Source organism: Carlito syrichta, unplaced genomic scaffold (genome assembly GCF_000164805.1).
Source record: "Carlito syrichta isolate Samal-C Ts95f unplaced genomic scaffold, Tarsius_syrichta-2.0.1 Scaffold306482, whole genome shotgun sequence".
Lineage (NCBI taxonomy): Eukaryota > Metazoa > Chordata > Mammalia > Primates > Tarsiidae > Carlito > Carlito syrichta.
This window is the reverse complement of record NW_007250578.1, coordinates 271,425-288,884: the sequence shown is the minus strand read 5'-3', so window position 1 is coordinate 288,884 and position 17,460 is coordinate 271,425. Positions and strand designations below refer to the sequence as shown.

Genomic DNA, 17,460 nt, shown 5'->3' with positions numbered 1-17,460 from the left:
TTCTGTATCATAATCGTGTTTGTAGTCCCAACAGCACAGTGCAGCACAACTTTATTTCCTTGTGTATGGTTTTGTTGGGGCAAAAGACAGGATTGTTATTTCAAGGACAGCATGTTTGCTGAGTTAGGTGGTGACGACTTCCACCAAGATGCTATCACCTCCAAACAAGGACATGTTTATTCCAACATCAGAGCTGCCCATGATGAACTGAGTCTAAAGATAGCTTTCACTGATGAACGTCTATAACCTTTGGACTTTTTCACATCATACTGTCTAAAAGCTCTAACAACTGTAGCTCTTAACATTAGGAGGTTACGGGTTCCAATTAACAGTCTTCTGTCACTAGTACCTTTAAAAGCCTATCATTCTGATGCCTTTGTTTTCCTTTCTGTGACTTCTGCTAAAGAGAGAGAAAAAATAGAAAATGATCTAACTCACAAACACTTGTTGTTTATAAGGACATGATCATATATAACAGTTCATTCTCATGAAGTCAAAAAGTAAGGATTTTTGCACCTGCCCCTGGTAAGTCTGTTATTTGTGACTTTGTGTTTCTAGATGACTAAGAATGGCACAGTGGAATCTGAAGAAGCCAGCACTCTTACAGTGGATGACATTTCTGATGATGACATTGACTTAGACAACACAGAGGTAGATGAATACTTCTTCCTACAACCCTTGCCAACAAAAAAACGAAGAGCCCTGCTGCGTGCTTCTGGAGTGAAAAAGATTGATGTGGAAGAAAAGCATGAGCTGCGAGCCATTCGCCTCTCACGAGAGGACTGTGGCTGTGACTGCCGAGTGTTCTGTGATCCAGACACGTGTACCTGCAGCCTGGCAGGCATTAAATGCCAGGTAAGGTCTTGTATTTAAGGGCATCCATAGACAAGACATTATCCATCGCCCCTTAAAGAGGCAGTCATGTTAGCTATAATGAAGTTTCCTACGTCTAGAAGAAAACTTTGTGGCAAGGCAAGACGTGTAATTCAGGAAGAGAGAAAAACTAATTTAAGGACATTCATGAGAATGCATAAAAAGCTTATACATTTAAGATATAATGTGAAAAGCAATCAAGCTATAGCTGTGTTAATTAAAATTATTTCCTCTTGGATTCATTTATTATACTGGTTTATTTTGAATTTTTACAAATATTTAGGGAGATCGTAACATGACATGAGACAGTCTCTCAAATTTAAAAAAATGGTACATTATGAGAAGAGGTAGATAAGTTTGCTTGTTTAAAATTGGGCATGTAAGCTGGGATGCAGCAAAAAGAAAAGGAGTTGGGGGAAAGGACAGAAGCATTGAAAAAATGAGAGCAAAATTAAAGAAATGGAGAGAAGGAAAAAGGAATGGAGGTAATGGAAAAAGAAGTCCAGAGAGGACTGGAAGGGGGTCAATGAACTAAAAATACACCCATAGCCATAATACATTTTTCTTTTAAATTCAAGCTCAGAAACGAATTAGCTCTTATGTTTTCAGCCTTTGCTTCCCCTTTTCATTTCTGTTTGCAATTTGATTGTCGTTTGCTCTGGCATAAGTGGATCACTTAATTCAAAAGAGTTGCTGAAAGGTATTGGATTTTTATTTGGTTTGTAATAATTCTATGGTGCTAATCTGTGTTCTTCCTTCCAAGGTGGATCGTATGTCTTTCCCGTGTGGCTGCACTAAAGAAGGATGTAGTAACACAGCAGGTAGAATTGAATTTAATCCTATCCGTGTTCGGACTCATTTTTTGCACACAATAATGAAACTTGAACTGGAGAAAAACCGAGAGCAGCAAATCCCCACACTGAACGGCTGCCACGGTGAGATAAGTGCTCATAGTAGTTCCATGGGCCCTGTCGCTCACTCCGTAGAATATTCTATCGCAGACAATTTTGAGATTGAAACCGAACCTCAGGCTGCAGTGCTGCACCTGCAGTCTGCTGAGGAATTAGATTGCCAAGGAGAGGAGGAGGAAGAAGAGGAGGATGGGAGCAGCTTTTGCAGCGGAGTCACTGATTCTAGCACCCAAAGCTTGGCACCGAGTGAGTCAGACGAAGAGGAGGAGGAGGAAGAGGAGGAGGAGGAAGAAGATGACGATGACGACAAAGGAGACAGCTTCGTGGAAGGTCTGGGCACCCATGCCGAAGTTGTCCCACTTCCTTCCGTCCTTTGTTATTCTGATGGCACTGCTGTTCACGAAAGCCACACAAAGAATGCGTCTTTTTATGCCAACTCTTCAACTCTGTATTACCAAATAGATAGCCACATTCCAGGAACCCCTAGCCAGATCTCTGAGAACTATTCTGAAAGAGATACTGTCAAAAACGGTACCCTTTCGCTGGTGCCTTACACCATGACCCCGGAGCAATTTGTCGACTATGCCCGACAAGCAGAAGAGGCCTACGGTGCCTCCCATCATTACCCACCTGCCAACCCCTCTGTAATCGTTTGCTGCTCCTCTTCCGAAAATGATAGCGGTGTGCCCTGCAATAGCTTATATCCGGAACACAGGTCCACTCATCCCCAAGTGGAATTTCACTCATACTTGAAAGGCCCCTCCCAGGAAGGGTTTGTCTCTACATTGAATGGTGACAGTCACATTTCAGAGCATCCTGCTGAAAATTCTTTGAGCCTTGCAGAAAAGAGCAGATTGCACGAAGAGTGCATCAAATCACCCGTGGTTGAAACAGTCCCTGTTTAGTAGCTTAAATTATTCTAGAACCAACTCTTCTCCTATGTAAGGCGCTGTATTTAATTGAATTTCCTGGGCTCATCGTTGTTTAAACTGAAGACCAAGAAAACTTGGACTGTTGTTACTCTTCCAGACTGTATTTTGTTTTTTCCTTTCTAGCCACATGACTGCGGCATTGCACAAATACAGTCTCTATAGGGATTTTAAAAGATTTCAGACTGTTTTGATAGAAAATGCTCAGTTTTAAAAATGCATATCTCACAGTTGCCTACCTGTCAAACTGTGTGAAACCTGCCAAACTGTGTAGATCAGAGCTCCAAGTTTTGGATTATCGGGCCTGTGCAAGATTGTTAACTAAGACTGGGAAATAAGCAGATTTAGAGTCCTAATTTTCAATATATCTGAAGATGATGGTGACTTTTTAATGTAAAAGTAATTATTGTAAGAAAAAGATTTAATTGTTCCATGTGTACTTTATTTATGGTAGTTTAGAAGTCATGTTTTGATGCAAAAGAACAGCAGCATGTTCATTCAAGCCGTAGCTGCATAGCTAGTTCCACAGAGCATGCCCACATGGATTGCACCTGGAATCCATTCACATTTTTATGATCATGACTGATCCAATTTGCAAATACTTTCTTAAAGGTGAAATAGGCCTATTTTTGCTATTCTGGACAAACAAATGAGTCTATATGTGCAGGTCCTTACACAATTTTCTCTAAAGTTCAGAGTCAGGACAATCCTCTAGGGAGGGCCTAGTTCACTGCCCTCCCTCAGTAGACTCCAGAAATGGAGGTGGAAGGAATTGCCTTTCTTTTTTTAGACAGCATCATCTTGGTTCTTAGTTTGGACAGCACCTTTAAACTCTACCCCCTACATCAAAATGCACTTTAGTGCCCCTTCACGGTACCTCGTGTGGGGTGGGGAGTGAGAACTCTTTGAGATGAAAAGTTTTAAAAATTGAGAAAAAGATCTTTAACTATTATAAGGTTCATATAATTAATATAGAGGAATCATCCAATGATACTCATGAAGGAAAAGTCACCTATTTTCCTTCACCACTCTAAGGACCTAACTCAGTAAGGCAGAGGAGGCTGAGGACACACGGAAGAGACACAGCCTCCGCAACCAGCCTTTTCTACAGCGTGATCAATCCATCTCTACAAAATAAGAGTAAAGTGAGATTTCCACTTAGTGACTAGCTGATTGAAGGGAGGGCCTCTACCCAATTACTCAACTAGGCCTTACTTTTCTGAAGCATTTTGATTTGTCTTGCCTGGGACAGCTAGCAGAACAGCCCAGAAGGCAGTGCATACTTTCTAATTACCTCACGTTCTCTTATTAAAGGGGACAGATAGAAATAAAACATGCACTCCCCACCTTTAGATTACCTGCACTTGGTTCGTCGGAGGACTTCTAGGATTCTGTTTTCCTGTAAATTAATTTAGGTAACTAAATAGTGTATTCTGCCTTTTGTTTTTCAATGCAGTATGACTGTGCTAAATCTGTTTCACATTTTCGACTTTCTATTATTCTGTCATTTCACATGATTTATAACTGTTTGAAATATGAACATGCCTTGCTATTTGGTGACTGCATCGCTACTTAATTTTTATGTCTTTTAGACTAGGGTATTTAGAATTATGGATATAAATGTATTATAGATCTCAATTTCTTAAAAATATACTACTTTATTTAATTGAACTTAAAAATGCTTGATCTAGAGAAAGTCCTCCAATGGAAAAGATTCTACTAAAACTTGATTTGGGGAAAACATGTTTACTTGGCAGCTCTTCCACTGTGCAATTGGCTCCTACTCCTCCCCTTTCCTCCAAAATTTGGGCCAAATTTATAACCATCAATATGAACATTAAAAGAGCCTTGGGCTTGTCTATGTGGGTAGTAGTCATGAGGGCAGGGCTGCTCCTTTTGAACGATTAGCCTTTTGGGCTAATCAGATTGGGCCTTTGCTCAAATCTTAATAAGTATATCCCATGTTATCTGCAAAGTTAGTTTTTAGTGCTTAATTTTTACACTTTTCCCCTTCCTGACACAATCGAAAGAGCACGGTCTCCCCCCCAAAACGACAAGAGGCTATTGTTTCTTCACTCAAGCGCACGAAAGAACCGTGTGTACTATATGTGCTAGATCATTACAAGCTCTTGAAGGATCTGTCTATGAAGCACTCTGAGTTTATTCTTGGAACATGGAGAGTGGGAGACTGAGGAAGCCCCTGCTCTGGCTGGAGCAAAGATGAAGGGTAGAATGACAGGTTGACAGTTCAGTTTCTGAAAAGAGAGCTATTTTAATTTTAGTTCAGGTTTATTTTATTTGTTTTAGATCAAACAAGAAGGTTTGACACTTAACTTTTTCATATTTGGCTGGGTATTTGTTTTATACCTTTGTTTTCAAAAGGATGCTTTAAAACACAGAGCTTTTTTCCTCCCTCTTTCTGTTCAGTTGGTATAGAAAGTCATTGCCCTGCTAAGAAGAATACACCATCCAACCATGACAACTTCCATTCCAAATGTTCACATACCTTACTAATCCCGAAACATTTCCCACATACTACATACACAGGCTACCTATTAAAATACTTCCATGTACCTAACACACACATATATGCACATACAAAATATATGCATACCACACACTAGAGAATGACAGATTTTAGGCAATGGTCAGTAATAAGTACTGGGTTTTTTCCACCCCAGAATCTAGAAGGGTCTTATGATCTAAGAAATGTGGTTTAGGAAAGAGGGCAATTTGTAAAGCTATACTTTGAAAATATCAGGTTGAAGTTGCAAATAATACTAATGATGGGATCATTTCATTGTTACTTCCATTCCCAGAAAAGCTGAGAGGGCATACTGTTCCATCTGACTTTCTTTTTCTATTAATAGCCCTTCTATTCAACAAAACTGTCCACATGCCAGAAAAGTGCTACAGTCATTCTAAGCTTTTTTTTTTTTTTCAAAAAAAGGGGATCAAGCTAGATGCAGCCAGTCGGGACACTTAAGATCTTTATACCAGGACACAAAAATCTGACGTGCAGCTGTTATATTGCCCCCATAGTATATGTAACCAAATTGTAGTGTTTTTGACACACAGCTTTATAGTCATTCACTATCAATTGCGAAGCTTCATGTGCCAGTCCTCATTGTTTTAGTACCAGCCCTCTACCTTTAAATGGGGCTTAATTCCCAGTTATAATCCTGGCCAAAATGATTTGCAAGTCAAGTAGTAAGAGCAGCTTGCATCTCCTTTGTCATTTCTGATTTCCTTCAGGAGAAAGAAGTCAATGAAAGAAATTTACTTAAGTTTGCCCCCCTTATCTCTCGATTATCAATTATTAAGACATAGGTAAAATCTATTTGTCTCATGTTTTTTGGTTGATTGAAAATACAGTTAATTTCTGAAGACCAGTTTTTTCTTTGTGATGAAACCATTTTTCCTAGTGTGCCAACCGCATAAAAAAAATGTGAGACCAAAGTTTCTTAGAGTGATTAACATCTTTGCAATTATTATGGCCCAGCAATGTTCACCCACCAATCACCCACAAAAAAAAAAAAAAAAAATGCCATGGGTTGCATAAAGACTAGTCACAAATTAATCAAAAAGCAAAGAAGTTTTGTTAAGTGATTATGTTCTTTAAATTTTTACATTCTAGCAGATGGCTTCTAAGCAAAATTCTGGTTTTGTTAACTATTAAACAAGAAAATATATTATGATTTATTTTCTATAAATCAGTATGTCACTGTTTCCGTGATTTAAATTTTTGATATTATACAAGTTTATAATACCTTTTTCTTGGTCTTCAGAATTTGTTAAGTATCAATTCTTTCTTTCAACAAATATGCATTTAACATTTGCTATGTTAGACTACTGTCCTGGGTAGTAAAAAGAGGAGAAATACAACAAATTCTAAGGGATGATGTTAATGAAAGGGAGCATGAAATAATCAAACCTATTCAAGTCCTCTTAGTGAGTGATTTTATAAAGTTATAGTAGAAAAACTGACATCAATTTTTGAATAATTATGTGCAAACTGTAACTAAAAGGATGCTTCTGTTCTTTAGTTAATAGAACTCACCAGATCCTCCTCTGTCCCTCTCTCTACATCTGAAATTTTTGAATTAAATCTGGACTCAGCTAGGACTGAATCAAATAAAAAAGAAATTAGAAGTGAAGCTAAATTTATACCAGTAAACTCCTACCAGTTTCAAAGCAGGTTTGACTCATGCATAACCCAGGAAACATTTACAGCAACATTGTAGAACACAATCACTCATACTTCTATTTATGTACAGCCTATCAAAATAGCAAAACCCTGTTCCAAGGTCCAAAGACATCACCTTGCAGCAGGTGGAAAACAGAGAGGTCATCAGAGCCCCTTACTTTTAGCTGGAGTTACAGGCCATCAAATTAGCAGGTGGAAAATTGATATCCTCAGAAGCCAGCAGGAGACTGCCTTTTTGAGAGGTGCCATAAAGCCTTCTGTTTTTCCAAATATGACTTAATGTTTCTCTTTAAAATGGCATGTGCTCACTATTCTCTTTAAGATAGTTTACAGTGTCATTGAATTCAGTGAATTAAATACCAAGCTTAAACAGGAAGCACCTTTGTGCTTTCAAAGGTAGGACTTGACTGTAATTTGAAATTGAAACTATGTGGTGTATCCTTATCATAACTAACACCACAAGTTTAAAGTCTTGATCACTCTTAGTTCTAATACAAATTGAAACTTGTGATTCATTACTTTTTCTGAGATCTGCCAATTTGTTCTGGTGAAACATAATTGCCCAAGTCAAAATGCCACAGTTTTGCACAAATAGATCAGCTCATCTGGTATTTTCTGCAGCATTAAAGAGTTTAATTGACTGAATATCGGCAATTTGAAAACTCACAAGAAGTATAGAAGTATCAGGGTGGAAGTGAGGGTGGCATATAAGCTTAATAAATGGTAATATCTTCTAGGAATTAGAAAAAGTTTCAGCAGAGTTGAGTGAGGCATTACTACACTGCAAAGACTAGAATCACAAACAGCAGCCCCAAACCTAGAAGGTGCAGTTACGATGTGGACATCCTCACAACTCAGTTATTGCTCATATCTGCTGACCAAGATCCATGTCAATAACATTTTTACTACCTATTAGTCACCTGATGCTTTAGAAAATAAAAATACAGACCTACAGCATTCTAAATAAATGATTTTTAATGAAATATAAATACATCTTATATTACAAGGACTAATGAATTTTTAAATATTTACCTATCAAATCTATATATATAAAGTGACTTTAAAAGCCACTTCTAAGTTTTACTTTAAAAGTCACTTCTCATGGGTTTTCAAGCTAGACCATGAGATCCCACCTTCTTAACTAATGCAGATTTTTTTTCTTCTTTATCAGAAATTCACACTCAAAAGCTTGATATGGCCTGGGTTTTGCTTCGTGATCAGTTCAGGGGTTAGTCTAACATGCCATCTGGGATGCCCTGGGGTTTTTTTGAGAGCAATAAGTCAGGTGGAATGATAGAAAGCAGGAGAGTATATGTGACTAGACTTAAAGGCTAACCCAATCTGTCTTTTCCGTTCTTTTTTATATGAAAAAATTTAAATATCTTATTAACATCTAGCCCAGAATTTTAGTAAATACAGCCACTTATTGCATCCCTGGAAAATGAAATCATCTCAAAGAATTGAGTCATGTTGGTGACTACTTTCTTTTACTTATGTTGAATACATCACCCAATGTACAGGGTAATTGCTTTTTTATTTGATCCTTTACACACTTGCCTATTCAAGAAAACTCAACTCCACTGTGTCCTCTCATTTTATGTCTCACAAACGTTTCCAGCAGGACTAATGCTCAAAGGAATATGATAGAATTTATTTTGGACAATATTAAACATTCTAATGGTGTAATTCCTCTCTTTGCATTACTCAATTCCATGGTGATAGTCAAATTAGCTCAATAACTCCTTTTAGTGAAATGTGTGAGGCTATTTAAATATTTTTAAGATAATGTATATTGATTGGAAAAAGTTAGGAAGAGACAGATTTATTGTGAAATTAGCCTTGCCTTTGTCTAAGTTAAGTTGTGTGACCTGATTGAATGGATTTAGTTGTCATTTTGGAACAGCTACTTTATTGGGCATCCCTTGTTTCTCTTTTAGTTTTCTCTCAGTATTTTTATCTGTCTTGGGATTATCTTTAATGTAGTTACCTATTAATGAGTATTTGGAAGAGAATTGACTTAGAAAATGTCTCTTTAAAAATTATTTAGGTAAAATTATTTAGCTACTATCACCAGAGATCTTCATCAAGTCCTACTGCCACACTAGGTAAGGCTACCACCACACCCCGCCCCAGTCATGGGCATGGCCTCCTAACAATGATTTTGCTGTTGTCTCTACACAGGAAACTCATGAGAAAGAAGCTTGAAATTCTAATTTTGTAGCACATCTTATCTAATTTTGCTTTGCTTCACCTTTTCATATTGGCCATCAAGCTTTTTTCCTTAACTATTAAGAAAATCACACGTCTCTAAAACAAATGTAAAGACTGGTATACATTTTGCAACTTTATTTAAATATAAAAGATAAGGAAAGAATAAAATTTAAATCTGACTTCTCTTACAGAGGGAAAAACCTAAATATCTAAACCTGGGAAATTGTCGCCTTGGCTTTTTAAAAAATTCATTTACGATCCTTGAGTGATTTAATGGAACCCAAATGATATCTGAGCATGATAGATTTTTAAGATCTAAGAGTTGGCAAAGTCATTTTGTTTGTACCACAGTCAAAGAGAGCCCACTGTCACAGGTTACCATCTGAACCCTGATTCATTTGGCACTAATCATGCCGAATGGGAATCTCAGAATAGTTTAATCTTTTCAAAAAAACTCACAATGGCAACTGTGTGTGAATATAATAGAAAATTTGAGACTCTTCTGTATTCTTCCAACATTATCATCCTGAGACTAGGAGAGATCTCCAAAGGTCATGCGACTCATCCATCTACCTCCAGGGAGGACTGTCACTCAGGCATGCCCAACAGGGTAGATAGCCATCTATGCTTGACATCTCTATGGAAGGTGGTTTCCTTGACAACACAATTCATCTCTCTTAGGTTTTCTCACAATAAGAAAATATCTTGGCCAGTCTTTGTGGGCTAGGCACCTGGCAACAGTTGTGGTGATTTGGGCCATTGTACTAGGGGACTCAAGGAAAGTTGGGTTTACCCTACATTTGAAGATTATTTCATTAGTATATAATGATTCTACAAGTTTACTAAGAAATTGGATTTTTTTAAAGAAAGATGTAGATACAGTGACAATGCTCAGTAACATGACCAGCTTTTGACAAATGTGGTTGTAGTTGGTTTTTATTTTTGTTATAGTTTGTTTTGTCATGCTGTTATATCAGAAGGGGTAATATCAGAAAAGAAAATGACAGTTTCATATCCCCAGGGACAAACATCAGAACTAGGATCAAGTGACTTGACTTTTAAACTGTTCAATTTTCTGAGAAGTTACAATTGCAAAATATAAGCATTTTCTACTTTCTTGCTTCTGAGTAACTACTTGCTTTAGCCTAAAATGACGAATAAGAATCCAAAGTTTCTCCACTCCTTCTGGGGAAGATATGACTAGTTGTGAAGAATCTGATGGAATAACATGACTCCAGAGATTTACACAGCCACCATTTGATCCCAGCCTTTGTCTTGTATTATTTAAACAGTGGCTGCTTGCTTTCTCAGGGATCAGGAAAATGTTTTAAAAATGTGTCATCTTGACAAGGCCTGAAAAAGAAGGGAGGAATCCTAGAGAATGGTGATTTTTTTTTCTGATTACATCACTTGACTCAAGCACTCCCTGCAGCTTTCAGGGCCTTTTCTGTTTGCTCAGAGTTGATTCCAACTCAGAATCAGAACTAACCGGAAGATGAGGAGCACCCTCAAAATCAATGTTTCCTTTCTTCATGGGATTTTATTCAATCTAGGTATAGCTGCTTATCTCCCCAACTCGGATGCTCTTGTGAAATGACAGCCACATTGGTGTGGTTGCTCCCCACAAGTAACACTCTGGGGAAATGTCCCTTTTTGTTAAAAAACAAAAAACTAGAGAATGTTTATGTAAAGAACATGGAATAAAATTTGGCCCATGTTTTAATTGACTTTAGGCACCTCTATGGAAATAAGTCTGAGGCGTAGTTTGTGAAACATGTTTCAAAAGTGTTTGATGTATAATAAATGCTAGACATTTACAGTTCAGAAATAGTAAAAAAAAAAAAAATCTTAACCTGTAGAATACAACTCTGTTCCTAAGAACCTCAGCCTTTATTGTGTCTTAGTAAAGTTGATCTGCTTTCTTTTTTGTTTATTGCATTTCTGGTGTAATAGCCTCTTAAGATAGAACTATTAATACATATGTACTGGTTAATGCCTGTTAATGCAGAAAATGGCACTTTGTTATTTCAGTGTGTTTCCCTCAATGTCACAGGGTATATCAATTTGATAGAAAGATCATTTGATATTTGTCAAAAATACATTTTCCCCCATTTAAAGCATATGTATCATTAGTTATATAGACAAATATCACTTTTTGCATTGTCTTTATTTTCATCATAGTTTTAGACATCAACTATGTCTCCACTTTCCAGCTGCCATAGAAATTTGGTACATTTGAAAAATCTGGTGGAATCTAGTGCGCTGAATGTATTGGTAAATCAAATGATCCAAAGGATGTAGGGGTTATTCTTCAGTCTATGTTGAACCATTCAGATGTTGGGAATGGTTCTTACACAAGGGAAGTCTTTTGAGAGTATTTATCATCTTATTTTGCTTGTTTGTTGCTGGCAAAAAAATTTTTAATGTAACTATAAAAACTCAGAAAAGCCACTGAACCATAAAGTATTTTTTGACATTATGACTGGTCTTATCTTTCAACTGATTTTATTATTACTTTTACTCAGTAGCAAAGTACTTCAACAGATAGTTATTACTGTTATAGTCAATCCAATGACTTAAAAAGGTTGAAAGGGAAGAGATTCAAACAACAATCCATACATATAGTCATGTTACACTACGATGTCATGTTGTGTGTCACACAGTTTCTAGATTGATTTCTCTTGTGTATAAGTTATAACATCAACAATGCCAAAGGGTATATAAAATAAGCTACAATAATATTCAATAGAACTTAACCTGGACCTTATGTTGTAATAATTTATTCATATTAGCTGTAGTCTTCTGTATTTATATTTTCAGTATTTATTATGAATGACATGGAGATTCGTGTATTTATTGTGGCTTTTTATTGCAGTGTGTATATATATATATATATATCTTACAAATAAGCATTTTTAAGTCTTATTCTTAAGTTTCTTTTATTAGTGGCACTTGTATTATGCTGTACTTTTTATTACATATTGTACAATATCTTGTCCATTTGTTTGCAGCAGAGTAAAGCCGGTTTCTAAGTTGTACCTACGGTTGCATTTTTGTTGTGTTTTGTATAAAACCTTTGTTCTTATATCCTGAGTTGCAGTCCCCCATGCTGTGACAACACGCACAAGAACACTTCTATCCCTCTGTGTCACAGATAACATACTTGAAAAGTTGTGTGTGAAGCCAGTTCCTGTGGAATAGTTCATTACATTATCATTTCAAAGATGTGTTAACTTTATTAAGATTTATTCCTAAGCGAAGATGCTTACACCCCTTTACTTTCTCAGCTATTCAGCCCTTTCATCGAGTAAGGATATGTACACAAACATGAGGGGTGCTCTCTCTGTAAACGAAATTTGGGAGGATTTATTTTTACAAAAACAAATCAATCTCTCATAAGTAGAATAATTTAATTCAACTACTTAGTAGTATTTTTGTTTTGCTTTGCTTCAAGTAGAATCTGTGCAATTTTATGTTTAGAATATATGTGTACACACAGGTACTTACATATGCCTATCTGCTTAAAGATGCTGTCTGAAAGTAACCAAAACTTCACTTTTATTGTCAATAGAATGAAGAGAAAAGAAACTACATTCTTCCTAATCTCCTATCATATGCAAGACCCTGTCTTCAAACAACCTGTTTTATATTTGGAGATTAAATATATATATTTTGAGTTGGAGTCTCACTGTTGCCTAGACTGAAGTGCACTGGCATGATTGGATCTATATTTCTGAAAGTTAAAATGATAATACATGATCGTGTGACCATCCTAAAACTTAAATTTGATCATGTTACTTGCTTTCTTCCATGCTATTCCTTCTGCACTGCTAACAAAATTAAATTCAAACTCTTTGGAATGCCACACAAGGTCCCCTAAGATCTGGGTACAACCAGTTTCTCCAGCTTTTTTGCTCATCGAGTGGTCTCTCTGTAACTCCCATGACTTCCCTTACCCACAACATGGGTTACTCAGACTTCACCTGTCACTCTACTTTTCTTCTGTTCAGCTTGACCCTTCTGCCTAGAACATACACCCCAAACCCATTCTGACAGCACAATTCTAATGACTTACTTTTCAAGAGAAAATTCAGCTAGGCGTGGTAGCTAACACCTGTTATCCCAGCATTTTGGGAGGCTGAGGTGGGAGGATCACTTGAGCCCAGGAGTTTGAGGCTGCAGTGAGCTATGACTGTGCAACTGTACTCTGACCTGGATGACAAAAACTCTCAACTGTCCTTTTTTTTATGTTGCCTTTTCACTTCTTCTGAAAATCAATTACCTGCTCTTTTATGCTCAAACATAGGCATTTATTAGAGCCCCTTCAAGTCTCACTGTGCTCTCTTATTTATGCATCTACTTTCTCCTCTGCACTTCCTAAGAACAGAAAACTCTGCATGTTTTCAGCATTCAGCTTTGTGTTTGAAGGATGGTAGATACTTCAAATACATTTACTGATGTCTGTGAAGTGCAAAAATGAGTGATACAAAGTCCACTCCTGTACAGGAGTTCAGATGAAGGAAAGATAGCTGTCTGAAAGAGTGAAAAAATGTGCCTGGTTCAAGGAGAGGGACAATTCCAGCTGGCAGGGGTACTCACTCCAGAGACCACATTATGGAACAGTTTGAGGAAAAGCAGTCAGAACCAATTCACCCTCTTCTGTGCAGAGTAGAAGGGCCTTCCTAAAAACAGACGCTTTACCTTCAGGGACAAATGACAATCAAGTAAGGAGAACAAATTCAGACACTGTGAAGCTTTAACGACCAGTCCAAAGAATCTGGCTGATGTCCTTAGGGAAAAAGAGAAATCCTGAAGATTTTAGAGGAGGAAGTACAATGAAATAAGAGTAGTTTACAGTGTGGAATATCAGTGTGGCTACTGTGAAGTCTGGGAGGATGAAAATACCAGAGTAAAAATCTTCATAGCAAATGCTGTCACTATTCATTAAAGAAATAATAATAATCGTTAAGAACATACTCTGATTAGGAAACTGTAAGAGTGTACTCAAATGAGTAGTCAGTGGGAACAAGCTAGGTGGAATCCCTCTAGACAAGCAAGTAAAGAGGTCTAGGTAATTATGGCTGGGAAAAGGTCAGCTGTTTGAAAGCCTATTAAGATGTGAGAGATTAAAAGTAAAAAGATAATGAGTTTAAAATATCATAGGTGGTATATGAAGAAGGACTTAGGTAGACATCATTAACAGAAATGAAAATGTTTTAAGGAGGAAAAGATGTGCTCATTTCGGACAGATTGAATTGATGCTGGGATATGTAATGAAAATAACAAATGGACAGAAGGAAATGTGGGTCTAGAGCTTAAAAACATAAGATTTGGAACAAATAAGAGTTTTAATATATATTATCCTCTTAAAAGATATATATAATTTATGTATATATAATTTATATGTGTGTATGTATCTACACACACACACACACACACACACACACACACACACACACACACACACACACATATGCAAATAACTGCAAGGAATAAAACTTTAGGAAAGATAAGATCGTGTTTTGGATTGTGTTCTCCCAAAGCACACGACTCTGAGATGGAGTTTAGCATGCAGGGTTTTTATGAGGAATCAATACTTGTGGAAGCTAGGGGGAGGAAAGATACTATAAAAAGCCAGATATGAAGCTGTGATGCAGGCCAACCCCACTGAAGTGCTCTGGGACATATGGGCTCCTCTGAGTTGTCTCCTGGTGGCTGGGCATTAACAGCCACCACACAGTCATGGGATGCAGTCCACCCCAGAAAGGTAGTACTTTGCAGTGGAGGGGGAAACCTGAAAAGAGTGAAAAGCTAGAGGTTGTTTTGCTGCCAGCACTCTTGGGACCTGGGACAAGTTCTTCCTTGAAGGGGAATTTTTCAAGGCAAAACAAGTCTGTGTCTTCCACATTCATCCCTCAGATCCACTTCTTCAATTAAATTTCATGCAACAGCTTCTTCGGGATTCTGGCAGGACTCCCTCTTCCTGAGAAAAGCTTAGAAGAACAAGGTTAGTAGAACAAATTACAGTTTCCGCCACTCCAGCTGGTCCTAGATCCACAACTGCTCCCATCATTTCCTTCTTCCACTATTAATTCTGTATTCTGTGCAGTTTCAGCAATCACGTCTGCTAGTCTCAATGGCTTGTGTGGTGGTATGACGTGGACACAGAAGGTGCCTAAGTGAACATTCCTTCCTGCCCCTATTCTTTAATATAGACTCATCTCTTCTAGATGACAAAGGTCAAGTACCTCTACCAAGATGATGAACTCTTCTCCTTGCATAAAATGCCTCGGGAGCAGCAACAGTTGAAGTTCAATGTGACTTTTTAGTCCTAGGATAAAAATATGTCCCCTATGGGAACTAGGACCTTTAATCCTGCATCGCCTATAGAATTGTGAGATAGGAAGCACAATTTTCTCTCGTGGGTCTTGTTAACTGGGACCACTCCTGCTTTCTTATATTACTATATAAAGGTTTTACTGTATATTGCTATATAACTATAATGTCACCTCCAAACTTGTACTTCAACTGCACTTTCAGTAGGCCAATGAATACTCTGTCAGGCCAGTAGCTTTGGAGACTGTGATATTACCGATGAATCCCATGGCAATGTGTCTTCTGCCATAACTCCTTTTCTGTAAATTAGTTCACCTGCTCTGATGCGATATTATGTGGGATCCAGTGTCAGTAGATCAAATACACTGTAAGTCCTTGAATAATGGTGTTAGCTGAGGTCTTGCAGGTAAGAAAGGAAAACTCACAATTGAAATATATGTATATTTTTATTAAACACACACACACACACACACACACACACACACAGGTCTTTCTAGGACGGAAGTAGCCCAATGTAATCAATTCGCCAATAAGTGTCTGGTTAGGCTCCAGAAGAACAGTGCCATATGGAGGTCTCAGCATCGGTCTCTGTTGCTAGCAGATTGTGCATTTGGCAGCAGCAGGAGAGTTATCGACCTTGGTAAGTGGTAGGCCATGCTCATGGTCCAGGCATGGCTCCTCCCGCTACCCAATCCATGTGCCTATTGCAGCAGCACCGAAGTAGCCTTTGACAGAGGCTAGATGCTGTCAATCAGCCACGTTATTCTGTCTAAATCACTCCTAGCAAAAACAAATATAATGTGAGCCACTAGTGTGAGCTACATGTGATTTTAATTTTTCTCATAGCCACCTTAAGGTGAGATAAAATTAACTGGATAATATATTTTATGTAACCCAACATACAAAAAAATTTCAGTATGTAATCCATATGAAAATCATTAGTAATATTTTACTTTTTTTTTTTTTTTGGAATACAGTGTACATTTTTTGGAATCCAGTGTGTTTTTCACTATTACAGCACTTTTCAATGTGAAGTAGCCACATGTGTCTTATGGATACGATATTTGACAACACAGATCTGTACTGTTTAGTGCATCTTCTGTGATGGGTGCTCTCTGGTAGGTGCTGAGATGTGATACAAAGATCCTTGCATTTTGTGCCCAGTCTCACATGTTTATCCACAGGCTCATATCCCAGACTTCTTTTCCCCCCAGTCTTCTAATCTCTCTCCTTTCAGCTCCCTGAGTCATTCACTTCTGCCCATGAGTCCATATATAATCTAACAGAGCTATTCTTTCTCCTTCCATACAAAGAGAACGATCAGGTGCATCATCAAAGCCCTGCCTGTTTTAAGGGTTTTCCCTAGTCACTGACTTTCAAAGCTGCTCCTGAGAAGGCTGCAGTGAAGCTGCCATACATTTTTGGCTTGCATTGTGTCCACTTACTAAACTGGCCCACCCATAAACCACATTCGAGGTTTCTTTCCCTCCTCCATCAGTTGGCCTTAAGGGATCCTCATATAGAGTGAAGGATGAGCTAAGGGAGAGGTGCTGGTACATTGGTAAATAATATGGAAGATGAGACTACCTGCTCATGTGGCTTTTTTGTGGCTTCCAGTACTACTTGTGTTCTTTTTTCTCCTTCTAGACTCTATCTTACAATGGAGTGCTGCATAATCCTGGTCTCTGGATGTCAGGCACTTAGTCTCCACAGGGCTTTGGTAATTTATAAGGAGTTGTTTTTCAAAAGGCACATAATTTACTGCTACAAATGGCAATGCTTTGATCCCAGAGCCTATGTTGTGATTCTATCACTGGCACTTGCCGTCTGCCATGCAGTCAGTATCTATCCTGAGCACTGGTATTAGATACCATCGTGTCTGCCAGGTCACATGGCCCTAGCAGCAGGGCTCGGTGCACTGCAACCAGTGTCTCTTACACCTTTTCCGCTCTATGTCGCACTCAGAGTGGGATACCTTTCACTTTGCCTGGGA

At 37.9% G+C, this 17,460-nt stretch overlaps 1 protein-coding gene across 1 annotated transcript in view; it reads left to right on the top strand.

Annotated features, from left to right (window-relative positions):
- The window catches only part of CSRNP3 (cysteine and serine rich nuclear protein 3), a 99,247-nt gene extending 92,971 nt beyond the window's left edge, over nt 1-6,276 (top strand). The window contains exons 4-5 of the mRNA XM_008063030.2: nt 559-855; nt 1,637-6,276. Coding sequence (XP_008061221.1) covers nt 559-855; nt 1,637-2,689 — 1,350 coding nt within the window. The 3' untranslated portion in view covers nt 2,690-6,276. The remainder of the gene's footprint in view (nt 1-558; nt 856-1,636) is intronic.
- Nucleotides 6,277-17,460: the final 11,184 nt, after the last annotated feature.